Raw genomic sequence first — 19503 nt, forward strand, 5'->3', positions numbered from 1 at the left:
TATGTCGGATACAAGCTTCAAGCTTATGTTGTAACTTTTATATATAACCGACGTTAAATAAATCTTATCTTATCTTATCTTATCTTATCTTATCTTATCTTACCTTTCTCTTTCGGGTTTACTTAAATGGCAACGAGGATGTTTGACGTACTCATGTGGTGAGCATGGCTCTTGGTCATTACGAAGAGTTAGTAAGCTGCAAAAAGTTAAGGGGAAAGAGTGTAGTGATAGTATGTTTATAGGCCACTTCCAACAGCCTTGCTGTTGGGCTAGCCCTTTAGCGACGTGGTAAGAGTGTTCGTCTACGGATCCATCAAGTGGTCCGAGTTTCGAATCCCTGCATGCTCGCGTATTTTCTCCCCAAGAGTTAATTTTTAATTTTTCTGCCATTTCCCGATCACTTTCCACGTGATTGTATACATATTTGCATTTTCATATTATTCTAAAACCTTTGAAATAAAGGAGAGATTGGACACGGGCCTGTAGTAAACGGAATAAATATCTTACTGCCTTTATCATGGGGCTGATATTCTTAGCTGTCGTTCGCATTCCTTATTGGTAATTTTTGTTTCGTTGGGGTTGACTCGGAAGACCGGTGCAACATGGAGGAACAAGTTATCAGAGAACTCGAAAATGCCTCTCAGATTGTGCTGGTACAACTCTGATTAAGAATAAGTTTATAGCAGATACCGCACTTTCCGTTTTCACATTTGGGATAACGTCTCGAACCGTTTAGCCTTGGTATTTAGTAAAAGTCCATGATAATGTTGTTCGCATAGGGCAAGAACAAAGTCAATAGAACGCTTCCTTAATACTAGGAAAACAATACACATTTTATATAATGATAATGAATTTCACAACTAGTGTCCCTTTGTGCCATAGTCTGTGTGATATAATGTTGGAACTTTGTCAAACAGCGCATGAAACTTTTGTGAAAGGCACTATATTCGGATACAATTATTTCGGATAATTCAGCTCCATTTTCAAATTTAATACATAGGATTCATTAAAACAAACACTGCAACAAACATTTAAGAAATTTCTTTTACTTTCAGGCTCCTCCCAATCTTGTGACACACGAACAGAGACAAGCTGCAGAATTGGTTATTCTCCAGTTCAGGAAAACCAAACTACCATATAACATTTGTAAAACAATACTAGGTAAATAATTAAATTATATGCCTATCCAGTAAGTAATTTTATCCTTCAGTGCATAATATTTCTACAGAATTGAAAATATCTCTTGAGGATTGATGCATTAATATACGAAAACTTGATCTTGTAGTTGTACTATAACTTTGGTCCTTCCATATAATTTCTTTCAGAGATATTTGGTAAGCCTGCTGTCTTTTGCTCTTTGTGGGCATCACATTCATGAAATTTTGGAGTATATTTCATAGTAATGTAGGGATAATACACGTTTTTTTTCGGTCTCTGTCACAAACATATCCCAAGGGCTTCTGCAGATGTTAGCACACAAAACAAACGTGTATTGTCGCTATTCTTGCATAAAAAACATTACACGATGACTTTATGTATTTGTTACGCACATATAGCCAATCTGTGCATTTGGTAAATCGCGCAGCGCAAATAACCAATTTGTTATCTGTGCAACGATTTGTAAATCGGGCAACCTTATATATTTTTTATATGCGCAGGGCAACTGTCTTGCGGGATGTCGATCCTGCGCTAATAGAAAATCTGGAAATTACTCTGATAATATGCATATCTGCCATAAACCATGCTAACTTTTACATTGTTTAACAATTACAGACTGATATTGCAAATCTTGGTTTTAAAAATGTGTCATAAATTTATTTCAACATCATTAACTTCATGGGAGTCGGTCACCTGGTTTCAATACCTGCAGTATGATACAATATGCAATAAAACTCAAACATGCGTGAAGGTGTGATTTCCTTCGGATAGCCACATCGTCCTCTCTATTCTTTTTATAACTAAAGTATTTTACTTCATTCGATCACACGCAGTCATTTTATACCGAATATAGAACATAAAGGAGACTTACATAACAGACTGAATTGCCACACACTTACCACATTTCACCATATCGCTTTTCTTTTCATCATATTGAAAAAGCGCAATTCTTTTTACCGACGTGAGCATATCTCTTGACATGACCAAGATTAAAAATAAAACAAAAATAAGCAGAATTAAAAAACAAACTTACAGATCTTTTATACTTATATAATTGTTTAATGTTTTATAGTGAGATAAATAGAATGAATAGCTAATAAAATTCCTCAAAATGTGAACGAAATTTTACATTTTGTAGGTGTGCAAGATGTGTGTCCTGCGCTAATAGAAATCTGAAAATTACTCCAATAACTTGAATATCTTTTATAAACCATTTTAACTTTTAATTCGTTTTTCGATTACAATCTAAAAATGTAGCTTTTGAAAATCTGAATATAATGTTTCATCCGTAGCCTGCGCGGGATGTTGTTCCTGTGCTAATAGCAATTTCTGAACTGACGTTGATATTTGCAACATATTTCAATTCTAAAAGATACTATTTAAATTTTATGTAACTTCATAAAATGTTTTCGAAGTAGAAAAAAAATAGAAAGAAGTGTGATTTCCGTCAAAACTAGAACGAAATATTACATTTGTTATCTGTGCAAGATGTGTTTGCCGTGCGCTAATAAAAAATCTGGAAATAATCCTGATAACTATGATATCTTTCATAAACCATGCTAACTTTATCATTGTTTTATGATTATAGGCTGAAATTGTAGCTTTTGCCAAATGAATATTTTGTTACATCTGTATCCTGCGCGGGATGTCGGTCCTGCGCTAATAGCAAATCCTGAAATTAATGACGTCGATATTTCAAACATATTTCAATTCTAAAAGATACCATTTATGTAACTTCTTAAAAAATCTTTCCAGAGTAGAAAATAATTAGAAAGAAAAGGGGTTTTCTTCATAACGAGAACGAAATATTACATTTGTTATCTGCGCAAGAGTTTAAGTTAACATAGTTTATGAGAAACATTCAAGTTATCAGAGTAATTTCCAGATTTATTATTAGCGCAGACACACATCTTGCGCGGATAAAAAATGTAATATTTCGTTCTCGTTATGACAGAAATCACCCTTTTTCTATTCATTTTTCTACAGTATTCATTTGAAAGTTACAAAAATGGTATGTTTTATGAATGAAATATATCTGAAATACAGTGTAATTTCAAACTTTGCTATTAGCGCAGGACCGACCTGCCACGCAAGTTACAGGTGTAACATTATAGATCCATTTTGATTTGTAAAAAAACCCTATAGTTTTAGTCTGTAATTGTAAATCAAAGTAAAAGTTAATATGATTTATAAAAGATATTCAAGTAATCAGAGTAATTTCCAGATTTATTATTAGCGCAGACACACATCTTGCGCGGATAAAAAATGTAATATTTCGTTCTCGTTATGACAGAAATCACTCTTTTTCTATTCATTTTTCTACAGTATTCATTTGAAAGTTACATAAATAGTATGTTTTATGAATGAAATATGTTTGAAATACAGTGTAATTTCAAACTTTACTATTAGCGCAGGACCGACCTGCCAAGCAAGTTACAGGGGTAACATTATAGATCCATTTAGATTTGTAAAAAAACCCTATAGTTTTAGTCTGTAATCGTTAATCAAAGTAAAAGTTAATATGATTTATAAAAGATATTCAAGTTATCAGAGTAATTTCCAGATTTATTATTAGCGCAGACACACATCTTGCGCGGATAAAAAATGTAATATTTCGTTCTCGTTATGACAGAAATCACTCTTTTTCTATTCATTTTTCTACAGTATTCATTTGAAAGTTACATAAATAGTATGTTTTATGAATGAAATATATCTGAAATACAGTGTAATTTCAAACTTTGCTTTTAGCGCAGGACCGACCTCCCACGTAAGTTACAGGTGTAACATTATAGATCCATTTAGATTTGTAAAAAAACTCTATAGTTTTAGTCTGTAATCAAAGGCCTACTCTTTATTCAATCGATTTTGTACTATAAAATAATAATAATAATAATAATAATATAGATAAGATTGTAAGAATTTTCTTTTAATTCTGTGACTTTTTTATTTCATCTTTTATCTTAGACATGTTGAGAGATATGCTCCCATTGGTAGAAAGAATATTATTGGGAAATTTCAAGATATTTCAATATAATAAAAACAATATTTTGCTAAGTGTGTGCTTGGGTGAAGTAGAAAATTATAAAAATAGCCTAAAACATACCAGGGGACGACGTGTGCAAGCTGGAGGAAATCACACCTTCACGCATGTTTGGGTTTTATTGCATCTTGTATAAGATTGGAGGTATTGAAACCTGGTGACCGACTGCCGTGAATTTACTGATGTAGAAACAAATTTATGACACCTGATTTAAGTACCGAGATATTCAGCATTTGACATCTATATTTATTAATAAATTGACCAACTGCATGATTTATCAAACATGAAATGCAAATTTCTGATATATAAAGTTATATTTGTTATTTGCGCTGCGCATTTGGTAAATCGGGCAGGTTAAATTTATCCTGCGCAACGATTGGTAAATCGTTGCGCATATAACCAACATACAAAAATTTGTTATATGCGCTGCGCGTTTGGTAAATAGTGCAGATTGGTTATTTGCGCTCAACATATTGTTTTCATATGCGATGACTTGACGATTTACCATTCTCTGTTGTTCTTGGAAATGGAAGACATGTTTTAAATATCCGTATCCAGGGCCCAGAAATAAACAACACTGTCAAAAGCACATCCTGAAGGTTTTTAAACGATCTTTTTATCTCTCGTTATTACAAACATAAAATTACCAATAATTGTTCATATCACTTCACAATTTGGTGCACTCGAGCACAATTTCAAGAATAATAACTTTACATTCTAGTTATTTTGAGTACAGACACAGTTGGAGGATGGATGAGTACGAACATTGTGTCAAGCTTCCAAGCTGTTTATATAAATTCTTCAAGAAATTTGATAAAAACATACCGACTGATACTTACCAAAATTATAAATATGATTCCTAAAAACAAAGAATCACACAGGTTACACGCGATTCTTTAACATTCATGGCTGTCTACAAAACCTGAATCGACGCCAAGTTCTAAAAGGGGAGTAAACAAGGGTAGAAACGAGTAAGAACATTGTTGGGGGCAGCGCATTTGGCGTTAGTTACTGATACAGCAAAACATTCTATGATTTACATTGCATCTTTTATGCTTTAAGAAGAGGTTTTTATGAAAGAAACAAGACGCAAATACCAGATGTCAATCTGCACAGAAATACATTAACGTCCCTGGGAAAGCATTTCAAAAACAAAAATCGGGTATTAACAGCACGTGAATTGCCTTGTTTGCACACAATTTTTCTCCCGTTAATACATGGGCGGATCCAGTGAAAAAAGTAGTTTTTATGCAAGAAATCTTAATTAAACATGCATGATTTTTTTTTTAGCTCACCTGTGACAAAGTGACAAGGTGAGCTTTTGTGATCGCGCAGCGTCCGTCGTCCGTGCATGCGTGCGTGCGTCAGTCCGTAAACTTTTGCTTGTGACCACTCTAGAGGTCACATTTTTCATGGGATCTTTATGAAAGTTGGTCAGAATGTTCATCTTGATGATATCTAGGTCAAGTTCGAAACTGGGTCACGTGCCTTCAAAAACTAGGTCAGTAGGTCTAAAAATAGAAAAACCTTGTGACCTCTCTAGAGGCCATATATTTCACAAGATCTTGATGAAAATTGGTCAGAATGTTCACCTTGATGATATCTAGGTCAAGTTCGAAACTGGGTCATGTGCCGTCAAAAACTAGGTCAGTAGATCTAAAAATAGAAAAACCTTGTGACCTCTCTAGAGGCCATATATTTCAAAAGATCTTCATGAAAATTGGTCAGAACATTTACCTTGATGATATCTAGGTCAAGTTCGCAACTGGGTCACGTGCCCTCAAAAACTAGGTCAGTAGGTCAAATAATAGAAAAACCTTGTGACCTCTCTAAAGGCCATATTTTTCATGGGATCTGTATGAAAGTTGGTCTGAATGTTCATCTTGATGATATATAGATCAAGTTCGAAAGTGGGTCACGTGCGGTCAAAAACTAGGTCAGTAGGTCTAAAAATAGAAAAACCTTGTGACCTCTCTAGAGGCCATATATTTCATGAGATCTTCATGTAAATTGGTCAGAATGTTCACCTTGATGATATCTAGATCAAGTTCGCAACTGGGTCACGTGCCTTTAAAAACTAGGTCAGTAGGTCAAATAATAGAAAAACCTTGTGACCTCCCTAGAGGCCATATTTTTCATGGGATCTGTATGAAAGTTGGTCTGAATGTTCATCTTGATGATATCTAGGTCAAGTTCGAAAGTGGGTCACGTGCCCTCAAAAACTAGGCCAGTAGGTCAAATAATAGAAAAACCTTGGACCCTCTGCAGGCCATATTTTTCATGGGATCTTTTATGAAAGTTGGTTTGAATGCTTATCTTGATGATATCTAGGTCAAGTTCGAAACAGGGTCATGTGCGTTCAAAAACTAGGTCAGTAGGTCTAAAAATAGAAAAACCTTGTGACCTCTCTAGAGGCCATACCCTTGAATGGATCTTCATGAAAATTGGTCAGAATGTTCACCTTGATGATATCTAGGTCAAGTTCGAAACTGGGTCACGTGCCATCAAAAACTAGGTCAGTAGTTCTAAAAATAGAAAAACCTTGTGACCTCTCTAGAGGCCATATATTTCACAAGATCTTGATGAAAATTGGTCAGAATGTTCACCTTGAGGATATTTAGGTCAAGTTCGAAACTGGGTCACGTGCCTTCAAAAACTAGGTCAGTAGGTCTAAAAATAGAAAAACCTTGTGACCTCTCTAGAGGCCATATATTTCACAAGATTTTGATGAAAATTGGTCAGAATGTTCACCTTGATGATATCTAGGTCAAGTTCGAAACTGGGTCACGTGCCGTCAAAAACTAGGTCAGTAGGATCTAAAATAGAAAAACCTTGTGACCTCTCTAGAGGCCATATATTTCAAAGATCTTCATGAAATTGGTCAGAACATTTACCTTGATGATATCTAGATCAAGTTCGCAACTGGGTCACGTGCCTTCAAAAACTAGGTCAGTAGGTCAAATAATAGAAAAACCTTGTGACCTCCCTAGAGGCCATATTTTTCATGGGATCTGTATGAAAGTTGGTCTGAATGTTCATCTTGATGATATCTAGGTCAAGTTCGAAAGTGGGTCACGTGCCCTCAAAAACTAGGCCAGTAGGTCAAATAATAGAAAAACCTTGTGACCTCTCTGCAGGCCATATTTTTCATGGGATCTGTATGAAAGTTGGTTTGAATGCTTATCTTGATGATATCTAGGTCAAGTTCGAAACAGGGTCATGTGCAGTCAAAAACTAGGTCAGTAGGTCTAAAAATAGAAAAACCTTGTGACCTCTCTAGAGGCCATACCCTTGAATGGATCTTCATGAAAATTGGTCAGAATGTTCACCTTGATGATATCTAGGTCAAGTTCGAAACTGGGTCACGTGCCATCAAAAACTAGGTCAGTAGTTCTAAAAATAGAAAAACCTTGTGACCTCTCTAGAGGCCATATATTTCAAAAGATCTTCATGAAAATTGGTCAGAACGTTCACCTTGATGATATCTAGGTCAAGTTTGCAACTGGGTCACGTGCCCTCAAAAACTAGGTCAGTAGGTCAAATAATAGAAAAACCTTGTGACCTCTCTAAAGGCCATATTTTTCAGGGATCTGTATGAAAAGTTGGTCTGAATGTTCATCTTGATGATTTCTAGGTCAAGTCCGAAACTGGGTCACGTGCGGTCAAAAACTAGGTCAGTAGGTCTAAAAATAGAAAAACCTTGTGACCTCTCTAGAGGCCATATATTTCATGAGATCTTCATGAAAATTGATCAGAATGTTCACCTTGAGGATATCTAGATCAAGTTCGAAAGTGGGTCACGTGCCTTTAAAAACTAGGTCAGTAGGTCAAATAATAGAAAAACCTTGTGACCTCTCTAGAGGCCATATTTTTCATGGGATCTGTATGAAAGTTGGTCTGAATGTTCATCTTGATGATATCTAGGTCAAGTTCGAAAGTGGGTCACGTGCCCTCAAAAGCTAGGCCTGTAGGTCAAATAATAGAAAAACCTTGTGACCTCTCTAGAGGCCATATTTTTCATGGGATCTGTATGAAAGTTGGTCTGAATGTTCATCTTGATGATACCTAGGTCAAGTTCGAAAGTGGGTCACGTGCCCTCAAAAACTAGGCCTGTAGGTCAAATAATAGAAAAACCTTGTGACCTCTCTGCAGGCCATATTTTTCATGGGATCTGTATGAAAGTTGGTCTGAATGCTTATCTTGATGATATCTAGGTCAAGTTCGAAACAGGGTCATGTGCAGTCAAAAACTAGGTCAGTAGGTCTAAAAATAGAAAAACCTTGTGACCTCTCTAGAGGCCATACCCTTGAATGGATCTTCATGAAAATTGGTCAGAATGTTCACCTTGATGATATCTAGGTCAGGTTTGAAACTGGGTCACGTGCCTTAAAAAACTAGGTCAGTAGGTCAAATAATAAAAGAACCTTGTGACCTCTCTAGAGGCCATACTTCTCATGGGATCTGTATGAAAGTTGGTCTGAATGTTCATCTTGATGATATCTAAGTCAGATTTGAAACTGGGTCAACTGTGGTCAAAAACTAGGTCAGTAGGTCTAAAATTAGAAAAATCTTTTGACCTCACTAGAGGCCATATTTTTCAATGGATCTTCATGAAAATTGATCTGAATGTTCACCTTGATGATATCTAGGTCAGTTTCGAAACTGGGTCATGTGCGGTCAAAAACTAGGCCAGTAGGTATAAAAATAGAAAAACCTTATGACCTCTCTAGAGGCCATATTTTTCATGAGATCTTCATGAAAATTAGTGAGAATGTTCACCTTGATGATATCTAGGTAAAATTCAAAACAGGGTCACGTACCTTCGAAAACTAGGTCAATAGGTCAAATAATAGAAAAACCTTGTGACCTCTCTAGAGACCATATTTTTCAGTGGATCTTCATGAAAATTGGTCAGAATTTTTATCTTGATAATATCTAGGTCAGGTTCAAAACTGGGTCACATGAGCTCAAAAACTAGGTCACTATGTCAAATAATAGAAAAAACGATGTCATACTCAAAACTGGGTCATGTGGGAAGAGGTGAGCGATTCAGGACCATCATGGTCCTCTTGTTTCAGTTGTGTCATTGTAGTACAAGAATAATAAAGCAAAATGTAAAATCATGTTTTTCGATAGTTAAAGATAATTTTGATCGTACATGTTTTTTTATTTCATGTCTTTTCAATGTTTTTAACAATAACCACATTTTTGCTTTATAACCTAACCGTATCGAGTCAAAACCTCCCCTAGTCAAAACACCCTCCATTTTTGTCGAAACCGTCCCCATTTTATTTAGAATATGGTCAAAACACCCCCTATTATGTTTTTATATTTTCTTTTTTTTTTTTATTCTGTGGGTTTTTTTTAATCTTTGTAATGTATAAATACTTTTAGATCATGCATTACTCAAAATCAATTTTATCAACACCTAAATGAATTTAATTAACACCTTTAAACTATACATAGGTGTGCATTAATTGAGCTGTATATTGAGGGTATATACTAGTACCAGGTGTCATATTCTCATAAACCCATTTATTTAATCACCAGTTTAAGGTGTGAACATTTAAGAAGGGCTTATCTTTTTCTCAGCACAATCAACATTTGCTGAAATTTGATTACACAAAAGTTTATGAATATGATTTTATTAAGCAGAAAACATCTTACATGTGTTTATAGTCGATATAATAATACAACACAGTGAGAAAACAACATATTATTTTAACATTTTCCGAAGAGTACATAAATCAAAAACAGTAATATATAGATTAGTTTTCAGCTGATCAGATATATTACTTTATTTAGAATTATTTTAAAAACCTTATAACAACAGTCACAATTACACAGTTGCCACACGAAAATATATCACACCATTTATAATACGATGTACACTGTTTTAGGCAAAATCACATTATACAGTAATTTCAAACTTATTTCTTATCTTTACAAAATAGCTTCTAGGGCAGTCAATGTTTTGTTTCTAAATTACATTCATTCTTGTCATAAACTGATGTGCTGAGGACTGTTTTGTAAATAGTACTCATTTTCTTAATAAGGAACTTGAAGACATACTCCCTGTAGGATAGCTGTACAGAGCATACTTTACAGATTGAAGATACAAATGAAAAACTGCTTAAAAGTAACTAATAGAATTATATTTAAAAATTGATATGTTTTGACAGAATTTTTGGTTTTATACTTTTAATATTTTTTATTACACAAACTTTGATTTCCTGAAATAGAAATCTTCAAATGATCCAAAGATCTTGTTTTTGGATGGAAACAGTCTGCTTATAAAATTCAGAAGAAACATTTGGCAATAAGTTCTTTTTCGTCAAGAAAGTGATATGCCAATACAAAGTCATATCTGTTATGAATAATATAATATAACTACTTGTCCCATGCTGCAAAAGGTTTCACCCTTGAAAAAAACATTTTCAGCCTACAAAAAGCAAAGGATGTCAGTTTGGTCTCAGTGTCTCATTTCTTACTTGTTATATATTGAGATGAAACAGCTAACGTATATACTCTAAAACCAGATCTCACAGACAGTACGCAACATAAAAGTACAAGTAATTTGTACAATCGTTTGATTGCTAAGAACAACTGAAAATAAGATCTAGAAATTTATACCGGAGAAGGTTACTTGGCAAATATTATCAGTTTAATGAATGGGTGATACTTCAAAGATTGGTTGTAATTGGGTTAGGAGTATAAACTATTTTGTACATGAATACCATGAATTTCATTCTTTGTATTTTACAACTAAATTTTCAGGGTTCCCTTGTGGGGGGAACTTTTCTTTTCAAGGTCAGGGAAAAGTCTGGGAATTTTTTAATTGGTCAGGGAAACTTGGAAATTGTGAAAACATCAGTGAAAAGTCAGGAAAATTTGGAACCAGAAGTTGAGAGCCTAGGAATCAGTTTGTGAAAATGTAGAAAGAATGGAAATAAAAGGCTAAAATAGTTTCTTCAATGTTAGCTAAACCAAGCATTTTCACAAATCTTTCAGTTAGCATTGAATATTATATATTGCCGATAATTCCTTGTTTCACATCCAAATATTATAATTTACAGTCATTAATTCTGTTTAACACAATTATTAGAAGAACTAAAACTGTAGGTTATCGGCATTATAATTAAGAGTAAACAGTTATTCTATCTCATTTAATCTTATTAAAAGATAACAGTCCTAAACGTTTTTCACAGTAGAGTCATTAAATAATCATATAACAGTGCCATAACAATGAAATAACATTCTCAAACTATGTTAAGATTATCCTTATCCAAAATGATTACATGTAAAAAAATCATTTAATTTGATGCATAACAATATTTTACAAAGTTTAAACAATATAAATACACATATTTTCATTTTTAGGTGGGGGTGTTTTGACCAGGTAATTTTTCAAAAGGGGGTGTTTTGACCAAAATGGGGATGTTTTAACTAACATCCCACCTAACAGGTACTAAAATGACATTAGTGGAAGAAGCATGACATCTCAAGGGATGAAGGCAGTTTTGTTTCATTTTCCTTTCAAAAATGTATTTGTAAAATTCTTTTATAAATCATTTTACCAATTAAAGGAAAGCCAGTCTCATACTTTTGTCTAATAAATACAATTAATATCACTCAAGTGATGTTTGCTCATCACTGAGAAGCAGTGTTGGTGCTGTCATGAACAACAACAAACTGGTGCTTATAAGTAGAAAATATTCACAAATCCAGTGGTGTATAAATTATGTACTGTGACATACCGTACATACATGTACATTTAATTAACAATAGAGAAAGCCTTTTGGGTTTCCAATATAAGAATTACTGTGTCCTGTGAAATATTAAGTTTTATTCTGGACAAGAAAAAATACCATTAGATGGCTAGGTAAAAGCATAGACATTTTGGGTTCAGACAGGCCAGGTGAGCAGCTCTGGACCCAATGAAACATCTTACCAAACTTTTTTGCTCTTTGCAGTTATGCCATGGTCTTACAGTTTTAGTCTGTGTAGGACAGTAGTTGAAAAAAGCATTAGTTCATAAAAGATATAAACCTTTCAGCTCACCAGTATTTGTGATTCCTTAAATCATCTAATTCAACAGTCAGTCGCACTTTAACAAACAACTGACTTATGATGGGAACATATTTAGTATAATATATATACAAGTTCTTTAAAATGTGCCAGTCAAGTATTTGTGAGTTGAAAGTTGATTGGGAAATAGATTTTAGTTTTGTGTTATTACGTATCTAAATGAAAAAACATGTTTTATTTGCCAACAAAGCACGCAAAACTAAAATCTATTCCCATTCTAACACATTCGAATTACACCAGGAAGGGATACTAATCTGGAATCCTTTTTAGGCGTAAATGGACGCGTTACTTCCCTTGGCGCTAAAAGTAACGTGTTTTAATCGGCAAGACAATACATGGTAAAATCCTTCTTTGTTTTATATAAAAGAAAATCTTAAAAGTGTTAGAATGCATAATAGATTTGGAATATTTGATATCTTGTAGTAATTTAACAAATTAGTTACTAATGTGCTATATTAATATATAGTCATTTATAATCTATATTGACTCAAATTATACATCTAAGCTATTGTTTGAACATATTTCAATTGATATGAATTGAAAGTATGCTTACTTTTTGATTGAAGTAGATATCAGTAACAGCATTTTATGTTTATATTGACCTGCCAGTTGCTTATTAGAAACAAAGGGAAGTAACTCGGGCTATCAAAACCCCAACAAAGAAAACTTTGGCAAACCTTAAAAATATTTTTTATGTTTTTTTTAAGTGAAATTTTAAATGTTTGTTGATGTTCAAATAGAAATGAGTGAAGTATTTGTTAGCGCTATATATAGAACTGTGTCAGGTCTTGCATATTAAAAGAAAGTAGTCTGGCAACATACAATACAGAAGGTACAATACAGAATTTTTTCTGCCTGTTCATATTTACTTGTGAAATACAAGCTGTTATTTTTGACAGAATTTGTTTAGGTATATAATTAAAAGAAATAATCAACTTATTTAATTAAAAAAAAAAATCATAAAATATAGTAAAACATACATTTCTATTTGAGATCTAACTCTATGTAATGGGTCTTTTTGTTTCCCTAGTAGAAGAAATTAGAAATGAAAAATGTCATGAAATACTGTTTAAATGTGATTGACCACCTTTAATGCGCCATTTATAATTTATTGTGTGAAATGAAATCAGTCTGTGCCAACTGTATATGAATTTACAATGACATCACTTTTAAACTTTTATAAGCAGCTGTACATATTATCTGTATCATTAGCCAGATTTCAAAGTAACAAAATGATGAAGTGAAGGCTAGAATCATATGACCTTAAAACAAATTGCTTTAAGGTTTGTGATGTGATATTTTGGAAACTTTAAGGTAGTTTTTATGGTTTAGTTAGTGTGAGTGGAATTTAAGAATATTCCGTTTCAAGTCTTTTGAAAATAAAGCCTGAGTGACTTTATTTTTGCTTGAATTTAATATGAGCTTTTATGTTCTTGTTAAGACATTTTTGTTAACATTTTTTTGCTTAGTAGTGTAGTTAACATTTATGAAGAATAATGGTGACCAGGTCTGTTTCATCTCCGTTTAACTTGAATGCAGACACTGAAGAGTAAACTCTTTCAAAGTGTGCTTGATAATATTACATATACTGTTGTACTGGAAAATATTATTTACAGCAATAAATATGGAAGCAGTAATAGGTAGAATATAAATTGTACAAGATATTCCTCACTATTTATTACAGAGACATGTAAGACAGATTATGTTCTGTACCAGGCAGCTACAACTATTCAAGAGAGTGTGTTAAGGGAGTGGTCATTACTTGGTGCCGAGGACATTGAATCTTTGCGAGCTTTCCTTCTCCGATATATAACACAGCATATAAGGTAATTTCGAGCAATGTGCAGTTTTGGGATTTTTGTTGTTGCTTGCAAAAATCAGAAATAATCAAGTGTTGACAACCTTTAAACATGAATGTGTCCTACTAATTCAAGTCAACAATGATGGCCTGATATGGACACGTTAAATGAGACAGTCACCTAGCCAGAAAGCAACTTTCAATTATACAATATTGTTAAATTTATATACCCCTAGATATAGAATATATAGGGGTTGTGTTGGAGTCTCGCATGTCCGTCCTGTTATTCCAGCCATCCTTCTTGCCTACTCCATCTTCTAAACTGCTTTGAATATTTCCATAAAACTAGCATCATCTATTTATATCGTCAAGATGATGTACAGAGTGCAAAATCTCCAGTCACTAGGTCCAAGATCAAGGTCACACTGGAAGGCCAAAGCTTAATTTGGTGTCCAGTCCATATATTCTGAACTGCTTGGAAGATGTTCTTAAAACTAACATCAGTTGCTATCCACATCAAGACGACATGCAGAGCAGGTGACCCGGGTCACTAAATCCAGGGTCAATGTGTTTAAGATGTCAAAGATCAATAGCTTAAATTTGTGTCCACTCCATATCTTCAAAACTACTAGAATTTATTTCATAAAATTAGCATCAATTGGTAACCTCACCCAGATGACATGCAGAGTGCACAACCAAGGTCACTGGGTCCAATGTCATGGTCACAGAGGTCAAATATCAGATTGGTCAAATTCTTTGTGTCCCTTTCATATCTTCTTTAACCTTCTTAGAAGCATTTTCATAAAACTGCCATCAGTTGTTTACCTTATCAAGATGACATGCAGAGTGCACAACACAACATTGCAATCAAGGCTAAGGTGACATGTGTATCAAAGCAATTTTAGGGTTATTAATCTCCTTTAGCAATAAATCTTGTTGTTCATTTTTTCCAAATATGAAAGTTGGACATAATCTTCAATCAACCATTTAAAATTATCAAGTTATCCTGCACTCAAATGGCATTTTGTTTTGGAAGTGTCTTACTGCCAGTGTTTTCTCATGTAGTTAGACTCCCAAGTTTCAGATTGGGGCCCTTAGGGTTGGGAAGTTATGAGTCTAGCGGGTTAGTGTCATTGTAGTGTTAATTTATATCCCTGATTCTGTTTGAAATTTTGGAAAATGAGTGGATGTAGTTGAGATGAGCAGCTGTACATAACTTTAAATACAGTGGTAAATTTGGTTTTCAAACCTGTTTACAAAAATATATAAATGATAAAGAAATAACTTATGTCTATATGTTTATGTTAGCTTGCAGAGCTATGTCAGAGAGCAAGTTTTACAGACAGTTGCTGTCATACTAAAAAGAGGGACACTAGACACGAAGGGGGCGCGGCTTGATGGACTCTTCCAGGATGTCACTCAACTTATCAGTAGTGGAAATGTCACAATGGTATGTTTCATTTGGTGTTAACTGCTTTCATCAATAGTAGAACAAGTTCTCGCTACAATATCTGCTGCCTAGATATCTAACTAATACTTATATCTTTGCAAAGGATTGTAGAGACTTCGATTATTTCTCCCAGGGTTAAATAACTGAAAGACTGTTGAAAAATGGTGTTAAATCCAAAACAGACGAAATCGATTATTTCTACACACATTGTAGTCAAATATGCAGAAAATACATTGTGGAGACAGAGATTTACCTCCCTGGGCAGGATTCAAAGACAGCAGTCAGACACTCATTCTACATGACTTCACCTCTTGCTGTATACAAATCTACATTTGATATGATCAGCTGTTTGAGAGGTTGCAGTAATGTGATGCCGAAGGCCATTTTTTTCTGATGGTAGTTTATTTCATTTACCAAGGAGTGTTGTCTATATATGCAGACATGTTATTTTGGTTTCACAATTTGTCTATAACTGCTTGTTACCATTCTAATGGTAAGATATGTAAGATTTTTGCATTTAAGAAATCAGTAAAGGGCCTTGCTAATATTTCAGCAATTAGTGGCGTGTTCAATGTTGACAGCATTGTTGAATGAATACTCCAGCTCCAGTAGAACTAGCAGTGTTGGATTTACCTGGGAGTTCCATACCAAGTGCAAACGTGCTTTTGAGGTAAAAAGTTTTAAATTAACCTTATTTGTAACATTTTCTTATACATTAGTTTGAGGCCCCACCTACCTTCCTTTTGAAATAATGCTTATTATGCAGATTAGGGTATGGATATAAACTATTCTTTCTGTACAATTTATTTTAGACTTTGTTAGTGCTTAATTGACTTGAAGATGGGACAGTTAAGACTAAGTTACAAAGTTCTTTTTTTTTTTTTTTTTTCCCTCCCTTTTTCAGACATATTGTTGTAAAGTCATTTCATATATATGTAATGTAAATGCTTCACTAGCAAATGAGTGAAAAAAAGATATATAATAAGAGTCAATTGTGTGCCTACTATTTAAGCTCTTACGGCATTGTTAGCAAATTCTGTAGTTTTTTCTCTTCAGGAAAATGACTTGCAGAAGGTGTTCCTGTTCTCACTTCAAGTCCTAAATGAAATAGAGAAACAACCATCACCACTGCCTCGAGAGACAACAGCTGTTCTCAACAGGTTCCTCGGTATTACAGAACAAGTTCTCTGCTGGGAGTTCACGCCAAAAACTAATATGTGTATCCTTTTTGCAAAAAATATACTTGCAGTGCTTGTCATCATGGTGCTTTCACATATGCTATACATGCGTAAAATTATCCATGACAGACTCATTTAACTGTTAAAATTCTGCAAAATCAAAAAAGTTATTGATAATCATTATTAGATGCGACTTACCAGTTAATATTTGCATATTGCACTTAGTTTCCTGCAGTATTCTTAATTTAAAACATGAACTTTACTCTAAGGTCAAACTCGAGGTCTGTAGTTCATGGTTTCTGTCTGTCTCCTAGTCATAAATTGTCCATCCATCAATGGCCATTGAGAGCAGTAATATTAAAAAATGGAGTGATTGGATAGTGATTCACACAAATAAAAAATGATTTCATGGTTAACCTTTAGCCTGCTAAATTTCTAAAATGGACTGGTCCATCATTCAGTCAGAATCACTAGCCGCCAGCAGGCTAAAGGTTAACAGATCCTTAAACTTTAATTGAAGTTTCAATCCAGTTTTACTATAAGCATGAAAAACAGAAGTATTGTGGTTTAAAACATTGTCTTGGCAAAAGAATTTATTTTTTACAGCTTGAAATTTAACACCTCATAATTTTCTTATATTCATTGTACCAAAGAGTTTAAGTTGCTGAAGAAAAAGTCCTTAACCTATTCCATTAGTACGGCGGAATGTTGGATATTTTGATAAAGACCAGAGTGTTACATTGAAGCCTCATGACAAATGGAGGGAAACGTTACTCGATCCAACACTGATTCAACTTATATTCACGGTAAGTTTCAACAGTTTTACAGATATTTGGAATTGATACAAAATAAACTAATGAAATTGCAACCGGAAAAGTGACCTGCGCATGCGCAACCGAATCTCAGGTAAGCCCTGAACGAAATTCTTAGACAAAAAAGAATTGAAATCAAACTTCGACTTAACCAAGGTTAGTCTCGTTTTATCAGAACTTTCAGAATTGTTGCAAATAAAAGACCATAAAAAATTATTTTAGTAGCAGGGATATGTAGTCCATTACTTTCTCCTTTCCCAAATTCCTAGAGTAGTAGAGCTACATGCAACATCATATTCTCTTACTACAAAAGATTTTTTGTTGATAAGCTGTAAGTGAGTGATTTAAATACTTAAACTAATTTTGATATCCAGCTTGATAGCCTTTTCAATCAGGAGTTCTTGCCCTTGATATAACCAGTATCAGGAAATTTGACAACTAGTCTATTCAATAAGTAAAGTATTTTAAAAGTCAGAAGTAAGAGGCTGTGATTGGCGTATATATCATGACAGTTTGGCACTATTGTTGTAGATACATCAGAAAGCACGTCACAACTCAGATATGGCGACCCACTCAATACAGTGTCTTACACAACTGGCATCACTAAATGGACCTGTGTTCCCAGATGACAGAGCTCGGACACAGTACCTCACTACCTTCATAGAAACACTTCTAAATTTACTCAACAGGTATGGAAACATTGTATGTCTTTTGAACTAGTTGGTATGTTTATCGTGTTGGAAATTTTGGTGGTCAAGGTAATACTGGTACATCTTGAATCCTGCTATGATTCATGTAATTGATTTCATGAAAAAAACATGCATTGAACTTAACATTAGAAAATCATGCATTTAATTTGGAAAATACTAGTGTATTAACTATTTACTTAATCTTCTATTTTTGTATTGGGATACTTTAATGAACTGCCATAGAACTGTCAGTCATTGACATCCTTTCAACAATATAATACTGTTGAAATTATTATTTTATAGAACTTCTAAACTACTTTTATTATTTATTTTATGCTAACTAATGAAATACTGTATTCTATCAGTTAAATATTTTCTTATCTCATCACACGCTGTGAAAATATGAAATCTATATTTTCACACTGAGAGATATAGCTCCACCCCCTTATTACATTGTGTATGAATTTTAAACTATTTGCTTAAAAGAGGATGAAAATTGTAGACGCACTTTGTTCTTTATAGTATATTTCTCGATTCAAATTATTTTACTAAAAGAGAATTTCATACCGTTATGCAGCAAAAAATAAAACAAAATGGAACTTTATGTTGCATGGGTCTGTATAACGTCACAGCACGTCTGATGTCATGTCTGTTTACGCGCATCTGTTTCCCGCGCTGAAATTAAAATAGTTGCAAAATGCACATCTCAACATAATTGAGCATAAAATAAAAAGAAAATTTGTTTGTTTTGAGTGAATATGGAATATATCTCACCTCGAAGTGAGAAAATTTTCACATTTTCACTCGCGATATGCACTCGTGAAAATATTTCAAATTTTCTCACTTCTCAGTGAGATATATTCCATATTCACTCAAAACAAACAAATATCCTCTATGTATTTAAGGGCATACTGATACAGATAATTGAGTACCAAATCTTGTGTTTTCAGTGTAGACTTACAGGACTATGAATGTCTAGGAGTGGCTTGTGTATTTAAGAACCTAGTAATGATGTTCCCATCTTTATGTTTGTCCTCTCTACCAGAACAGCTATACAGCAAGTTTATAGAACGCTTACAGAAATTAACATGTGCTTTTGGTCGAGAGGCTGCTCTGGAAGAAGAGGTTTGTGATAATGATATTTCTAGACTTGCAAAATTCTTAGTCTATGTATTTATTTTAGCAAAAAAAAATTTATGATAAATGGATATCAAAGATACAAAGGCCTAAAATTGACAAAAAAAGTTCTTTTTGCGGTAGCCTGACCCTAGACTATTAGTGATCTGAAAG

The 19503-nt window shown here is 33.8% G+C and overlaps 1 protein-coding gene across 1 annotated transcript in view; it reads left to right on the forward strand.

The window, feature by feature from the left end:
* Window positions 1-581: 581 nt before the first annotated feature.
* The window catches only part of LOC123552254 (exportin-4-like), a 47896-nt gene continuing 28974 nt past the window's right edge, over window positions 582-19503 (forward strand). Inside the window, exons 1-9 of the mRNA XM_053541758.1 lie at window positions 582-653; window positions 1056-1161; window positions 13971-14112; window positions 15393-15534; window positions 16088-16204; window positions 16591-16753; window positions 17409-17518; window positions 18056-18213; window positions 19164-19338. Coding sequence (XP_053397733.1) covers window positions 603-653; window positions 1056-1161; window positions 13971-14112; window positions 15393-15534; window positions 16088-16204; window positions 16591-16753; window positions 17409-17518; window positions 18056-18213; window positions 19164-19338 — 1164 coding nt within the window. The 5' untranslated portion in view covers window positions 582-602. The remainder of the gene's footprint in view (window positions 654-1055; window positions 1162-13970; window positions 14113-15392; window positions 15535-16087; window positions 16205-16590; window positions 16754-17408; window positions 17519-18055; window positions 18214-19163; window positions 19339-19503) is intronic.

The sequence above is a fragment of the Mercenaria mercenaria genome, chromosome 4 (genome assembly GCF_021730395.1).
Source record: "Mercenaria mercenaria strain notata chromosome 4, MADL_Memer_1, whole genome shotgun sequence".
Classification (NCBI taxonomy): domain Eukaryota; kingdom Metazoa; phylum Mollusca; class Bivalvia; order Venerida; family Veneridae; genus Mercenaria; species Mercenaria mercenaria.